At 40.0% G+C, this 15,888-nt stretch overlaps 1 protein-coding gene across 3 annotated transcripts in view; it reads right to left on the reverse strand.

Moving 5' to 3' along the window:
• The window catches only part of LOC131218489 (uncharacterized), a 53,451-nt gene extending 43,940 nt beyond the window's left edge, over positions 1 to 9,511 (reverse strand). For 2 of the 3 annotated variants that reach the window (XM_058213046.1, XM_058213045.1), the window contains exons 1-3: positions 8,946 to 9,511; positions 6,733 to 7,043; positions 4,566 to 4,643 (exon numbers count right to left, since the gene is read on the reverse strand). In XM_058213046.1, coding sequence (XP_058069029.1) covers positions 4,566 to 4,643; positions 6,733 to 7,043; positions 8,946 to 9,132 — 576 coding nt within the window. In that variant the 5' untranslated portion in view covers positions 9,133 to 9,511. The remainder of the gene's footprint in view (positions 1 to 4,565; positions 4,644 to 6,732; positions 7,044 to 8,945) is intronic. The other variant, XM_058213044.1, reaches the window with a different exon arrangement.
• Positions 9,512 to 15,888: the final 6,377 nt, after the last annotated feature.

Consider the following 15,888-nt stretch of genomic DNA (forward strand, 5'->3'; position numbering starts at 1 on the left):
ACATATAACCACCATTACTTCGGACAACGCTTCCGATGTAGGGACAAAGTTCCGCCTCTCACTGGGTACATAGTAGCCTGCCAGCCACTGATAGCTCGCCCAGACCCTCAGGTCCCGCCCACATCAGCGCCCGCCCACATGTGACCACAGTGACGGGGCGTCCCATGTTTTTTAGTGTTATATGCAGTGTTCAAAATATCGATACTATCGGCTGATATATCGGCCCATATCATCGGTATCGGACCCTAGCGAGACGAAACTCCTCCGATAACCCCCGGAAGATGCCGAAAATTCAAAACTTCAGATATCGGCCGATATTATCGTCGATATCACACCTGGGACAGCGTCATTATCCGAAAAAAAATTAAAAAAAAAAAAAGAAAAAAGAAAAACTTTGAACGGTAGATTTCGGTACCTATAAAGAAGATCGCCCTGATCGGAAGCTGTGTTTGATGGGCCATTCGAATAGAAGCCTCTGATTTGGAGAGATTTGGGCACAAAATCCATCGAAATCCCCGAAATCATTGGCCCTTGGGAGAGATTTTAGGGTTCCGGCGTTCCGGAACCCTCTCTGCTTCGAAAAAAAGGGCCCCGAGCCCTTATTCAAAGGAGGCGGATGGACTGGTGCATCGCACATCACCAATTGTGTTGACATCACCAAGTTATGTGGGTCCCATCATGACGTATATATTATATCCAAACCGTTCGTCCATTTGGCGAGCTCGTCGTAAGGCTTTTCCGAAAAATAAGACAAATCCAAGGATCAAGTGGACCACACTGAAAAAAAGCAACTGGATATTGAACGTCCACCATTGAAACCCTTTTGGGGTTGCAAAAGTTTTGGATTGTATGATATTTGTTTTTCCTATTCATCAAGGTCTTTGTGACCTCATGAACAGATTGGATGGAAAACTAACGTTATGGTGGACCTACGAATGTTATAACAATGAGAATCATTGTCCTCACTGCTATTTGTGGTGTGGTCCAATTGAGGTTTGGATGTCACTCATTTTTGGGTTCACGATCTAAAATGATCTCTCCAAATGGATGAACGGTGTGGATATAATAAATACATTATTGGTGGGGCCATGTAACTCTAATCTCCTTTCAACTGTTTGTACAACGTGGACGACGGAAGCAGATTGCGTACTGAGTAACTCAGTACCCTTAGCGTACTGAGTAAACTATGTGGGGTCCACTGTTATTTTTTTATTTTATCCACTTTGCTAATCCATGTTAAAAGATAATTTTATGGCTTGATCCCAAAAATGAAGCAAATTAAAATCTCAACTGGACCACACCACAGGAAACATTTTGATTGAACCTCTACCATTGAAATTTTTTTGGAGGCCAAAGAAGTTTTGGATCAAGCTGATGTTTGTGGTTTCTCTTCATCCATGTCTTTGTGATCTTATGAACAGGTTGGATGACAAATAAAAATTACCTTGGACCTTAGGAAGGTTTCAACAGTGGAAATCATTATTCCACACTGTTTCCTGTGTACTGGTCCACTTGAACTTTGCATTTACTTCAATTTTGGTATAAACCCCTAAAATTAGTAGAAAAAATGGATGGACAGTGTGGATAAACCACATACATTCACAGTGGGTCCAACTGAGTTTACTCAGTATGATAAAAGCGCACTGAGTAACTCAGTACGCAATCCGATTTCGTGGACGCTCGTCTGGGCTTCGCATGAAGTTCATGCGCTGGAAACTTAGGTAGGGTCCACCGTGATGTTTGTGAGAAATCCACTCCGTCCATCCGTTTTTTGAACACATTTTAAGACATAGGGCCAAGAATGAGCCGGATCCAAGACTCAAGTAGGCCGAAAACGTTAGGATTGAAGGTCCACAGTTGAAATATTTGTGGGGCCACAGGTTTTGAATCAGTCTAATATTTGAGTTTTCAATTCATCCCAGTAGTGATGACGTAATGAACGGTATGGATGGAATGTAAACATCACTGTCGACCCAGGAAGGTTTCAACGGTAGGAATTTCCCTACCAACCTTTTTCTTTAGTGCGGCCCACTTGAGTCTTGGATCCTGCTCAATTTTTGCCTCAAGTCTTAAAATAATCTCACAAAACTGATGGATGGAGTAGATTTCTCACAAACATCACAGTGTGCCCCACTCCTACGAAAGGATTTAGTAGGAAATCCGCATCCCATCTTCGCACGACACATGCTCATACCTCGTGTGGTACACCAGCCAATCCACACCCTCCATCCATTTTCATAAGTAATTTTAAGGCATGAGCCCAAAAAGGAGACAGATGAAAGATCAAGTGTACCATACTAAAAGAAATGTGGTGGCAATGATGTCCACCATTGAAGCTTTTTAGGGCCCACCGTAATGTTTATTTGCCATCCAATCTATACATGAGGTTTGACAAACCTGGATGGGAAAACATAAATATTAGCTTTATCCAAAAAAATTATAGGCCCAAAATAGTTTAATGATGATCATTCAATGAACACTATTTTGTGTGGTGTGGTCCACCTCAGATTTGGAACTACCTTATTTTTCGGCCCATGCCCTAAAATGACATGTTAAAATGAATTCCAATTGATGTTTGGATGTGACTCATTTTCATACATATCTTTATACATTTATAAATGGTATGCATCATATTTAAATATATTTACCTTAGTTTAATCAGATAACACGCATAACTTAGTACCTTATACAAAGGAAATTTATTATGTGCACTTCTTTTTTGATATTTTATGATTTGAAAGTGTGCATTAAGGTCTTTTTAAATAATCCCCAAAGTTTCATAAAAAAATTCAACCATTTTGCTAATGTTTCCCCATGTTTCCCAAAAAGTGCGATAAACTATGCGATACAAACGATATATCCCGTGCGATAACCGATACGTATCTGTATCCCAAGGGTGCGATACAGTGTGCGATACCGATATTTCGAACACTGGTTATATGTAATGTCTATAACATCGATCGTCTTATAAACAAATTGTCATTTATAGTTGTCAAATACATTTTCTTGAGATATTCAAAAGGGGTATAAATGTCTTGATCCTCTTACTAAAAAGTATTATGCTCTCTATGGATGTTAAATTTGTGGAAGATGCTCCATACTTTTCTGATAGAAAGTGGGAGACACATTTGCGAAGAGCCGTTGTATTGTGACAATCAAGTTGCTATTCAAATAGCCTCTAATCCTATTTTTCATTAGCGCACAAAACATATTGAAGTTGGTTGTCACTTTGTTCGTGATAAGGTTGTTGTGGGTGTTGTTTCCACTCCATTTGTTCCGTCTTCTGGGCAATTGACATATATCTTCGCAAAAGCTCTTATAGTGGAAACTAGACAACGTGTTCTTGGCAAGCTGGGCATAATTAATATATATTCCTCAACTTGAGGAGTGTAGGTGTATGTGTGTGTGGGCCTATGACTGAGCCGACAGGGACGTACACCTGGGCCTTATGTTTAGCCCATTTCCCTTTTTCTCTTTGCTTTATGATTTCCTTTATTGTTCCCTAGCCTTTCTTTAGTTTTTCCTTCATAATAAGGAATATATGGAATAGCACCGTTTCTTCTAATAAGATAAGGCTGGACATCCCAGCCCTATGCGCTCCCTTTCTCTCTTTCTTTCTTTCTCAGGTTCTCTCGTCCTCTTGTGGTTCCATTAGTTCTTAATGTCGACCTTGAAGAAATAAGGGAGAGACCCGCTGTTTCACGATAACCTTATACAGGAATATGCATCTAGAATCTATCATTTTTTGGTTTTCACTTCCCAAAGGTCAATTTATTCTATTTATAATTAAAATGGTTCAACATTTTCAAATGACAGTTGAACCGAAGAAGCTCAAAAACCATATTTTTTATAAAGCGACCTACAGTCCGACTTTTAATCATTTGCTTACACAGTCAAGATGAAGTCATGAATGCCCCCAAGTCGCTTTATAAGAGCTCTTGAGGTAGAGGGGACGGTATCGAGTTGCCAACAAACTATTATTTCAATATCCATTTCCCACAACACACTTTACCCTACGGGGGTTTCAAGTTTTCTAGACTAGTGCCACACTCACTGCTAACAAATCGTGTCTGCACAACTTTCAAAATCCACCCCATGTTTCACTTTAATAAAAAAAGGTGACACTGAACAATGACCTGTTGTCACAAAAAATGTACATAACTTGGAAAAGGAGAAGGAGACAAAAGGCAATGGTTTACAAACAACAATACTGCACTCTTACACTTCAATTTATCAAAGAGTATAATCGATTGTCCACCATGGAAGAAAAGTTTTTTTCTAGCTCTTAAAAAACAGAGTGATGATCTTGGACAGGGAACATGACTAGCAGAAAACCCACATCTCATAGCCCTGGTTAAGGGCCATAAGATAGCAGCGTTCACTCAACTATAAGAACATGTTGTGTATTTTAGGTTCAGCCACTTCCAAAATTCTTTTCCAATTCCCAAATAAAACAAATAATAAGAAAGGCTTTGTAACTGGTTTTAACTACTCTAGAAAGAAAATTAGCCATAATAAGAGATTTAAGAGACAAAGATGACATGATAGAGATGAGCAAACCTAACCTTTAAGATGTTGCCTCTCTTCTTGTCAAGAACCAGACCCCTGACCATGTATTTCCAATCGAATGACCACTCCAGTAACTGAAAAACAGCAAAATGATGTGTCATAATCAAAAAATTGCTTCAAGATATAATACCATGCAGCAAATTAGTTAATTTGATTTGGAGCACAAAAAAAGAAAGGAATTTGTGGACAACATTATATGATATACAAGGTCAAGTTCACAACAGCCCAAAACAATGCAAGGAACCCATCATCCAATATTAGTGTAAACAACTAAGCCTTGTGAGGACCACTAGTGGAGAGACAAGTGAGTTCCCAATTACTGTAGACTTGCACCAGGGGTCAGTATCGAGCCCATGCCTTTTCGCATTGGCTATGGATAAGTAAACGAGACATTTGCAGGAAGAGATCTCAAGGTGCATGTTGTTTGCAAATGACACAGTTATGATTGACAAGATGAAGGAGGGCATAAACACAGCTAGATTTATGGAATGATGCTTTAGAATATAAAGGATTTAAAATTACTTGGACTAAAAATAGAGTATATGGAGTGCAATTTTAGTAATAATAGGAGTGGAGAGATTGAAAAGGACATTGTCCATAGAATTCAAGCTAAATGGAAGAATTGGAGATGTACCCCTAGAGTTTTATGTGATCATTGTTTACCACTCAAATTGAAAGAGAAATTTTATAGGATAGCTATAAGACCATTCATGCTTTATGGGAAAGAATATTGGGCAATTAAAGAACAACATGTTCATAGGATGAGTGTAGCTGGAATGAGGATGTTGAGATGGATGAGTGGCAAGACGAGGAAGAATTGAATTAGAAATGAATGCATTTGAGGAAACTTGAGAGTTGTACCAATAGGTAATAAGATGAGGGAAAGTAGACTTCGATGGTTTGGTCGCGTGCAACAGAGATGAAGAATCACACTGGTTAGAAGTGAGTTGGTACAAGTTGAAGGCTCTAAAAGGGCAAGGGAAGGCCCCAAAATGACGTAGATGAAGTATGAAAAGACTTGATGGCCTATGGTCTAACTGAAGGTCTAGCCCTTGATAGTGGAATGGCGGAATAAGATTCATGTAGCCAACCCAATTAATTGGTATAAGTTTGGATGATGATGACGACGACGATGACGATGATGAAGTAAGCTTGATTTGAATTCTACATGCTGTTTTACTTGGGATCCAAATCTAAATAATATAGATGAAACCTCTAAAATATAACATTTCTACTAATAAAGTAATAGAAGGACCATAAAGAAACTAAAGAAACAATTGTGAGACAGCTTTTCCAGCCCATCAGTACAGATCAATCAAATAACTAGTAATCTAAGTTTTCGCAATCAATACCTCAGGTTCAATTATCATCCAAAATCGGCACATGTTGCCAGATATGGGCCAGTCATCCATGAATCATGTGGCTGTATTGGCCAGGAATGGCCAGATGTGACCTGGTTTCGGTGCTAACAGATACGGTACACTGAAACCAATTTTTAACCTTTTGTCAACACTAACATCTTTTAAAATAACTTTGAGTCAGAGAATGTGGAAACGACCATGAGATAAAAACCCAGATCATTTTATATTTCTATTTAATAGTACAGGAAAGAACCTAGATCCATTAATTCTTCAAATCACTCTTTGGGCAATGTCTTGAACTAATAAGCTCAACATTGTAGAGCATTCTCAAGTGGCAGGAATTTTTTGGTATTATTTTTTGATCAATTTAGCAAGCAAAATTCACCAAAAATAACAGGTTATGTCATTGTTGCAGATTTTTAGTTGTTTATATTTTTCTTCTATTTTCTCTTTTTGCTAGGTAAGGGAGGATTGAAACCGCAACCTCAATGTTGCAGCACAGAAACATTCAATGAACAGGCCCTTCATAGATGAATTCTATTGCAAATGTATTGAAGATAAGGCCTAAGAGTTTTTTAAAAACAAGAAATTATTAATATATGACTGCCTGTCACGGTGATTATAACCCATTTAGAAAGATGAGAAACCACAAACAGGGTAAAGTTCCAATAGAGAAAAGAACCAGGACAAATTCTGAAAAGTTCAAGCAAGAACTAGTCGGAGAAGTTTCACAGCCTCCACAAGCGGAACTTGCATAAAGAACATAAAAGCATAATAAGATCAGATGAAAATGTACACATACCTCTGGTGGGTAGCCCAGATTATAGACCAGCTTTCTCACCGTGCCATTGTATGCTAACGATTCAAACGTTTCAGGCATGTATTGTGCCAAGGTATAATCCATATCAAACCCAACTGCAACAATATTCTTCATATTTAAAGATCTATTGCAAAATATCCGTTTTCCCATATCAATTTTACGACCCCATTCAGAAGATGACCAAACACCGCGATCCTGACCACCAGAGTTACGAATGGGCTGCTGAATCTCTGATGTTTTGCCATCTACCCCCGGTCCATCCATTATATAACTGGAGTGCAACTGATTGACACCTGAAATCATTTCAGAACACTTTTTAAAACCAAATAGGGACTACATCTCCATCTTGTTAGAGAGACGTCCATTTTCAAAAGCCTAAAAATATATAATGCTAGCTGTCAGGTTACAAAGAGCACATAATCTTACACCAAATAATAACACATAAAGAGGCAACTACCCTTCGAGGATATTCAAGTTTAATCAATACTCACGAGCAGGAAATGAGCTTCTAGCACAACAACAATTAAGGAATTTTCAACCAAGACATAAAATGATAATGTAAAAATAAACATAAATGGAAAACGACTAAGAACTAGATGGCATCAACATGAATACCTTAATTGCCAATAGTGTGAACACCTGCACAACTTCAATGATAAGAAACAAAGATGTCGCAGTTTGCGTGCAACTTAAACATGAACTGGCCAACACATACTATAGTTAAAGAACAACAGATGAAGTGAGCTACATTGTTCCGTGTGTATACGCAATAGTAAGGAAAAGATCAAGCATGGGTTGCATAAAGCGGGAGGAAGCAAATGACATTTAAAAACAGTAAAAAGCAATAGCACCGAGGAAGGGGCAGGATGAAAAACATTTATAAAGATTGAAGCACGCATGGAACAGTATGTAGTTCAGGCAGTTTTTTGTTACACAAAATTTCATGAAACGTCATGATATTTTGCAGCAAAGTAGACTGATTAATCGTGAAATTTCATAATATTTGGTGCAACCAAACACACCCTACATCTGTATTAAAGAAAGCACGTTGCATAGGATAGTTGGATTGTATTTTTAACAATATCCACATCCGAAAAACAATAAAGAAGCTGAGTAGAAGATGGTGAAGATTAATTTAGGTCAACAGCTAAGGTGGGAGCAGAAGCAACATAGCAGAATAGGAGACTAGCGCGGATCTGAATTTGCATCCATGAACTCCAGCCAAGGTTATATCACTAGGATTCGAAATGCAGATGACTCATCCACCTTGAAACACCTTCGATAACAATTAGCTGTATTTGCCTTACACACATCCCTTCCAGTAAGCTCCATTGCACCCTCATTCAATATTAGTTTTACCTAAGCTCTATAAATGTGATATGCCTACATGTAGCATTCCTCTGAGACAGATAAAAAATGCTTCAAAACCTCTTATCTCTCTGCTGACAAGATTATCTGGTTACTGAATCCTCCCAAATTTGCTACGATGGCACCTAAAATCCAACTCTCCTATTATTTTATTTTTAAAAAAGGCCTTTCCTACCATTTCAGACCATATACATAGAAATTGATGGGAATCCAACCACTGGTAAATGGAATTCATTGGGCTGAAATTGTGTTCATGTCCTGGGTCGTAAGGGTGGGTAATGAATTCCCAAAAACTGATGATTCCCATCTTTAAGATAGTTGCAAGATGATGGGAAACAGCTTCCCATCCAACAGTCATATTTTTAAAAATGACAAAAAGGCCTTTCCTCTCCTCTCCTGACAACTCATTCCCAGCATCCAAACAGAAAAAGAAAAAAAAAAACCCTGGAATCCTGAGAATAGCCTTCCCAATCATCTATTTCACCAGGAATCTGTTTTCTGGAAACAGATTGACAGCCTAAAGGATGGGAAATAACCAGAAGTCAAATACATTGCAAACAACAAGAAAGAAATCATTCACCAACTCGCTGCCATTTGAATCCATGACTTGGAATAGAAACAACCATATAAAGTCAGTAAGAGAAACTAAAGTGTTAAACTCAAAACATTAAAAAGCGTAACGAAATGGAAAATGTCATGCAATTACATCCTAAAAGAGCAAAAATCCAGCCTCAGAGTAAAAACATTGGAGTTCATCACAACGGGAAATAGAAGCGACAAAAAGAAGGGAGAATTGGAGAAGAAGAGAAAGGAACAAGTGAAGAAACCTGCAGTAGCAGCTGATCTTCTTCTAATAGTAGTGCTAGAGCTAGTACTAGCGCTAGTAGTGGAAGGAAGCCAATCGTCGCAGACGAAGGGAAGAGAAAGGCCTGGATATAACCTAAAAAGAGATGGAGAAGGAGAAGAGAGGGAGAGAAAAGAAGACAAGTACAAGGGCCTGTTTGGAATCCACATATCGGTATTAAATAGGCATCTCGGGATAGGGAGAATCGGTTCCTGGAATCAGTGTCGTTGTAGGAGACGATATCTATTTCATTTCAAAAGGAGAGAGAGAGAGAGAGAGAGAGAGAGAGAGAGAGAATGGTCCCAGATGATGAGAGAAGATCCCTCTCCACCATCAATTGAGAAGAACCTTATTCGAGAATGCGCTTCGTTTTCAGGCCACTTGCATGCAATGCAACGAGGAGTAACGATCCTTTCTCTTTTTCATTTATTACATATGCCTTTGCCTTTACCATTTTTCTCTCTCTTTTCTCAACTGAAAAACGGCCTCTCTCTCCTCCCCCGCCCTTTTTCTCCATACTCCAAGGGGAGGAGAGAGAGAGAGAAATTCAAGGGCTGATAGATGTGCATGCACTCTTTGTCCGGATTAGGTATGCGCACTGCGCTCTTGTCCGGGCCACCACACGTTCCGCCCCAGGATTGTTGGCCTCTTGCCTACAGGATATAGATGCTCTTCTCCTCAGGCCTTGGTTATTCTCAAGTGGAACATTGGCTTACAGATCCATGCCATTCATCTAATGTTTCTTTCTTTGGATACAACATAACTCAATATCTCCCTGACTGATGAATCCTAGCCACTCTTTTTTTACTATTTCCTTGCAAATAGACGGTTCAGAATTAATATACCAACAAATCCACTCTTTCTCGCAACTTGGATGCTTGCATCTTTTAATCTGGGATACTTTATAAGCATAATCTATCCACAAAACCAGCCGTCAAATCAACGGTCTAGATCATGGATTTGCACCCCACGTGTACAGACATATCCCTGATTGACAGAGCATCGCACAATTCTTCCATTTCCAAATGGACCGAAATGATTCGGCGGAGTTGCTTTCACCCCACCACCGTGGTCCTACCGGAGCCGAACTTCCGGCAACACCAGATATAAGAAGCTCGTGTAACAAAAATATCTTTGCGGCCCCATTTTGTGTCTGTTTGAGATCACCTCCATTTATTTTCGGTGCACCAAGTCATGTCAGGACACATAAGCCAAAAAAAATTTCAGCCACATTCAAAACACAGGTGGGCCCCCTATTATATATTTATTTTATCCATGCTGTCTATCTATTTTTTCAAATCATTTTAAGCATGTCCAAAAATAAGACAAATTCAAATATCAAGTGGACCACACCACAGGAAAATAGTGGTGATTGAACACTCACCATTAAAAACATCTTAGAGTCCACTAATATTTACTTGCCATCCAACCCGGTGATTAGGTCACACGGGCCTTAACTAAGGGAAAACACAAATATCGGCTTCATTCAAAACTTTTATGGCCCCAAAAAGTTTTTAACGGTGAGCATTCAATCACCACCATTTCCTTATGGTGCAGTCCACATGAGAATTGGATCCTACTCATTTTTTGAGATAATGGTCTAAAATGATTGAGAAAAAAATGGATGAACTGAATGGATAAAGTGAGTACATCATAGTAGGGGCCACATAGTACCATGATCTCCACTGTTTCGTGAGGCATGTCCATTTGATGGATGGGATGTAACTAGGGCTGTCAACGGGCGGGCCTAGGAAGTTATCACACTGAATCTTGAATTGTATTTTAGATTATTTTTTTAAGCCCGAACCTGGCTCATTGACACTCCTGGATGTCAGACAGACATCACGGTGGCATCCCATAGATGCTGGAATACAACTAGGGTGATTAGCAAATTGCCATATTACAACAACATGTGTCCTCTCATCTCAACGTGGACACCCAAGATTCCCATGAGGCTCCCCCACGATGTATATGTGACATATAACATACTTATTCAAACTCAAGTGGGCCACAACTTAGGCAAGCATGGGATAGAAAGGTCCACCCTTGAAATCTTCCAAGGGTTGAATGTGATGTTTATATAACATATAACCCATTGAAATGATGTTTGAATTTAGGTTGGGTTTTCATTTAAAAAATGTCACTTCAATGTTAATTCAGGCTCGATTGAGTTTACACAGTGATCCATAACTCAAGTGCTAAATTGGGTGAAGATAACCTCTTTTCAATATAAGGTCTTGGTATCTATTCTCAAGTGGGGTGTGGCTAATAGTGGAGTGAGTCTTAGAGTTGCATTTTAGTGGTTTTTGAAAAGTTTAGGAGGTGTTTGGCGCATGGCATTGGGAAGGATTATGTGGGATGGGATTCAAAAAACATAATTATTACAAATGGCAGGGATTGTCCCTCTTACCATGGGATAAGCTTAATTCCATCTCTCATTTGTAATACGGTGGTGGTGCATTGAATGGATATACCCACAATCATTTGAAACTACTGAGACTAACACATTTGTGTTACATGTAAACCGTTTATTTGTTTTGTAACCTTCTTTTATGGCATGGGCCTAAAAATAACAGGTCCAAAACTTATGTGGCCCCAAAGAAGTTTTCAATGGTAGGTATTCAATCCCCGCTGCTTTCTATAGTGGGGTCCACTTGAGCTTTAGATATACCTGATTTTTTGGCCCATGCTCTAAAATAATCTCGAAAAATGGGTGGATGATGTGGATATAGCCCATACATCATGGTGGGACCTACACAACTTGCTAACATTGAGTGGAATTGGCACGGGACATAATGCATTTCCATCTAATCTAATTCCAAGCTTTTTCCATTCTTCCCAAACAGGGAGTGGAATAAGCACGCACCAAATGAAATTCCATCCCACCTAATCCCATATTATACCATGCACCAAACGCCCCCTTAGGGATTAAAGAGGGCTATAAGGGTTAGGATTAACCGTTGGAATGGGTGTGCTATGTGGCACAATGTGAATCATTGGATCGGGTTGCAAGAGGTATAATTTTGGATAAAAGTATAAAGGGAGGTGTCATTTCACCCCAAGCAAGCTTCCCAAAGCAGGGTTTGCTTCCTCTCCGGCTCACCTAATCCCTAATGAAATATTGCAAGAATCCACAGCGTGGGCATCGCATCCTGAGTTGATGCGTCGCCTGCTACATGGATGGGCCCCCTTTTCTGCAAGGGGTCTTGGTGGGGTATTAGTCTCCTTCGGTCCACTCATTTTTATTTTATCATGGTCCCAAAGGCTATATAGGCTTGAGCTTGACACAGGCTTGGACGTGGGCTTGGGTTTTGGCTTAGTTCCAGGGTCTCATTATGGGCAGATCAGTTTGTCAGCCCTAGGTGGGTTGTGTACAGGCCCCACCATGATGTATGCATTTTATGCGCGTCTTCCATCGAATATTTCAAATCATTTCCGGGCATGAGCCCAAATTGAGGCAAATCAAAATCTCAGGTGGACCACACCATAGGAAACATTGGTGATTGAATGCCCACAATTAAAATCTTTTTAGGGGCTACAAAAGTTTTGCATCAAGTTGATATTTGTGTTTTCCCTTCATCAAGGTCTATGTGACCAAATCAACAGGTTGGATGGCGACTAAATATTACATTGGGGCCTATGAAGCATTGAATGGTTGGCATTTAAACACCACTTCCCTATGGTGTGGTCCACCTTAGCTTTGGATCTACCTCATTTTTGGCCTCATGGCCTAAAGTGATATGGAAATATAGATGGCAAGGTGGATAAAACACAAACATCATGGTGGGGCCACAGAGCTTTTTCTAACATCACAAAATAAATACGGGATATGGCGTGCCACTATACACCCTCATTTTTGACAGGGTCCATCTTGATGTGTATGTAAAATCCACTTTGACCAATTGATGTATAATCCCACATAAGGCATATAGCCAAAAAATAGGTTAACTGTGATTCAAATGAGCTACACCAATGAAAAAGGTTGAGAGAGAGACATCCACTATTGATTTCCTATATGGTCCATGATGATTATGTGAAATCCACTTGAACCATTAAATGTCATATAAAAACTTAGTCTCGTGTCTCAAAAATCAGGAACATTTGTAATTCAGGTGGGCCACGCTGAGGGAAACAAATTGGAGAGTGGACGCAGATTGCGTCCTACCCCGCCCATCTCCAGCTGGGAACCCGCAGGAGCTTTTAGTGGCCACCGTGATGTATGGGTCTGTAACGCCCTAAAAATCGGGGGTCGAGTAAAAGTCCAACTGCCGAGTTCCAACGCATCACTTATGCAACATATTTAATGATGATTAAATGTTGTTTGTATTAGTGCATAAAACATGAATGAGATTAAGTCAAATCAGCAAAATATAATCCAGGGACAGTTGTAATACGCCAGCGGAAGACTGAAACGAATATGTATAACTTAATAAACCAGTTTAGGTCCCCAAAGTATGTATGCATTGCCAGGTCAATAATTACATGTATTGTTTCAAAATACAAAATGTCAAAAATGTAATAATTCAATACAAATATAACCCTAAAGCCCCGCCGATCAGAGCGGTCTATATAAACCCGCCTGGATACTGCATATATGAGAATGCCTCCTCATCGTCCTCAAAGTCCAGTTCCGCCTCGCAGGCTACGCCATTATCTGAACCTATAATAGGGTTTGGTTGGTGTTTAAGATACCGTCCCGTAACGTGGGAGTGAGTGATCAACTCAATTGAACAATAAAGCATAGGTTAATATATTATCAATTCAATCAAGCAGTAATGATAAAACAATATAATCGAACATCTCTAGATACTTTGATTAATGCAGGAATGGTATGAATAAATGATGTATGCCCTCGCCTGCACTCCCTCAGCGATCTTCATCTAACGGTCGCGCATGTCAGTCACTTCCTCGTGCTCTCTACACATCGCCAAACGGCACATGCAATGTGGTGTATGAATATGATTATTGAGTTCTTATTAGTGCTTTTCATACAACAGGATTGGGAAGCTAAGGTACCTCCCTTATATCAATTCTCAAACAATGATCCATTCTAGGGTTGTCAATCCTAGTAAATCACATACTGTAACATCATTGATTTTCACTGTTTTGGATTTTCAAAAATTCATCAATTTTTATTTTTATTTTTATTTTATTTAATTAACCTAAATATTACTAAATGACCATTAACACTCAATGTCAGTTTATACAGGGTGTCCCAGTGAAGAACCGCACAAGTCCGGTTAATCATGTAACGTCACGTCCAACCAGAACAGTGTACTGAGGCATCCTCGTAGGATTTGCCGCAGGACCGTTCGTTTAAACTACTCATGGTTTGGTGCCATAACTAAATTAAGTTAGGATTGGCTCATTAGAGTAGACCAGTCGGGTTGTGATTGAGACAAGTGCGCGCCGTCAAGCCAAATGGCCATTTACACTTGGCGGCAGCCCGTGCGGGCTATACCGCGACATGAGAAGGTCAGAAAATTATAAAAATTGAGGGGTGCATAGATCTCACTGGGCTTGGGGACCATCGCAGACCACGGACCCAGTGGACACCCAGAAGTATAATCTGGCACTTGCCAGATGCGCCCCATCAATGCCAAAATTAGAATCTGGCACGTGTAAATAAAAACTAAAATGTAAGACATTTCGGCCATTAGATTTCTTCATAATTTACGATGAGGGTCTAATGTATTTTTCTACACCTACCCACAAAATCTGGGTTCGGATCGTGGCACGGTGACCGTTGATTGCAAATCAGACCCGTGTGACCAAACCCCATATCCGATCATCCCCAAATTTTGCATGGCCCTTCATCGGGCCATGAAGCACCTATCCTATAAGTTTCATGGCCAGAGGACCACCAGAACTACCTTAGTTATCTAAACAAGCTCTAGACCGCTCGTTGGTGGACCACTAGTTCCAAAACTATAGAATAATGTCCGTCTCATTGGGCTTGACGTCCATTGCGGGAATCGGACCTGGGTACTGCCCAGAACCGGTCAACTTGAGCCAAAGGACGAGTGCATGAGAAGTGCAAATACCCTAAAGGAAAGAGTTAGAACTTAAGTGAATTGAGTCGTCCATTCTTATGCAAAGTTGAGGATTTCGGACCGTCGGTTTGCGACCAAACTTTACCCATGGAGTAAGGATATTTCCCTTCTCATATCCGTATAGCCGTGGCCTTGATCAACTATCGGTGACCATTGAACAGACTTCTTATCATATCTGTCGATCGGCGCATCCAAATGGCGGGCCGATCATTTTCATACGTAGATCATCATTAGGGCTAGCTATCCTACGGTGTATATTGACTTGTACACCCCATAGTGGGCCCTAGAGGCTAGAAAGACCCTCTCATAGGTCTAGTATAGTGAAAACCCATCCCTTAGGGCCACTTACACCAAACCTGAGACTATATAAAGGCCTCATTTGGGGCACCCCTCTCCCCATACGAATTTGCCCTAGAGAAAGGAAAGAGAGAAGAGAGAAAAGAGAGAAAGGAAGAAGAGAAAGAGGAGAAAGGAGGAGAAAGAGAGAGGAAGAAGAAAGGAAAAGAGTATGTGGTAGGAGGTGGGGCCCAAGGAAGCTCAAACTTGCAAACTCTCTACCCGTTCTCCAAGGAAACCTCCACCAAACCCACCCATGCCAAGAAGATGAGGTAATAATGGTATATTTCCCTTCAATAGAGCAACTTAGTGTAGATTTATAGGCATTAATGTTGTCTTCTTGATTTTGATTTAGGAAATGGTGGTTTTACCCAAATCCCCAAACCCTAAGATCTCAAAGAATGAAAATCTCCTCTTAAGGCGCGGACTATTACTCTTAGGCGACCTAGCACCAATTTTAATATGAGATTAATGATTTTGATTGCTTGGATGTTATTTTTGAAAGCCTAGAAAATTCTAAGAATTGTATGTTGGTTG

The sequence above is a fragment of the Magnolia sinica genome, chromosome 11, assembly GCF_029962835.1.
Source record: "Magnolia sinica isolate HGM2019 chromosome 11, MsV1, whole genome shotgun sequence".
In the NCBI taxonomy this organism is placed as follows: Eukaryota; Viridiplantae; Streptophyta; class Magnoliopsida; order Magnoliales; family Magnoliaceae; genus Magnolia; species Magnolia sinica.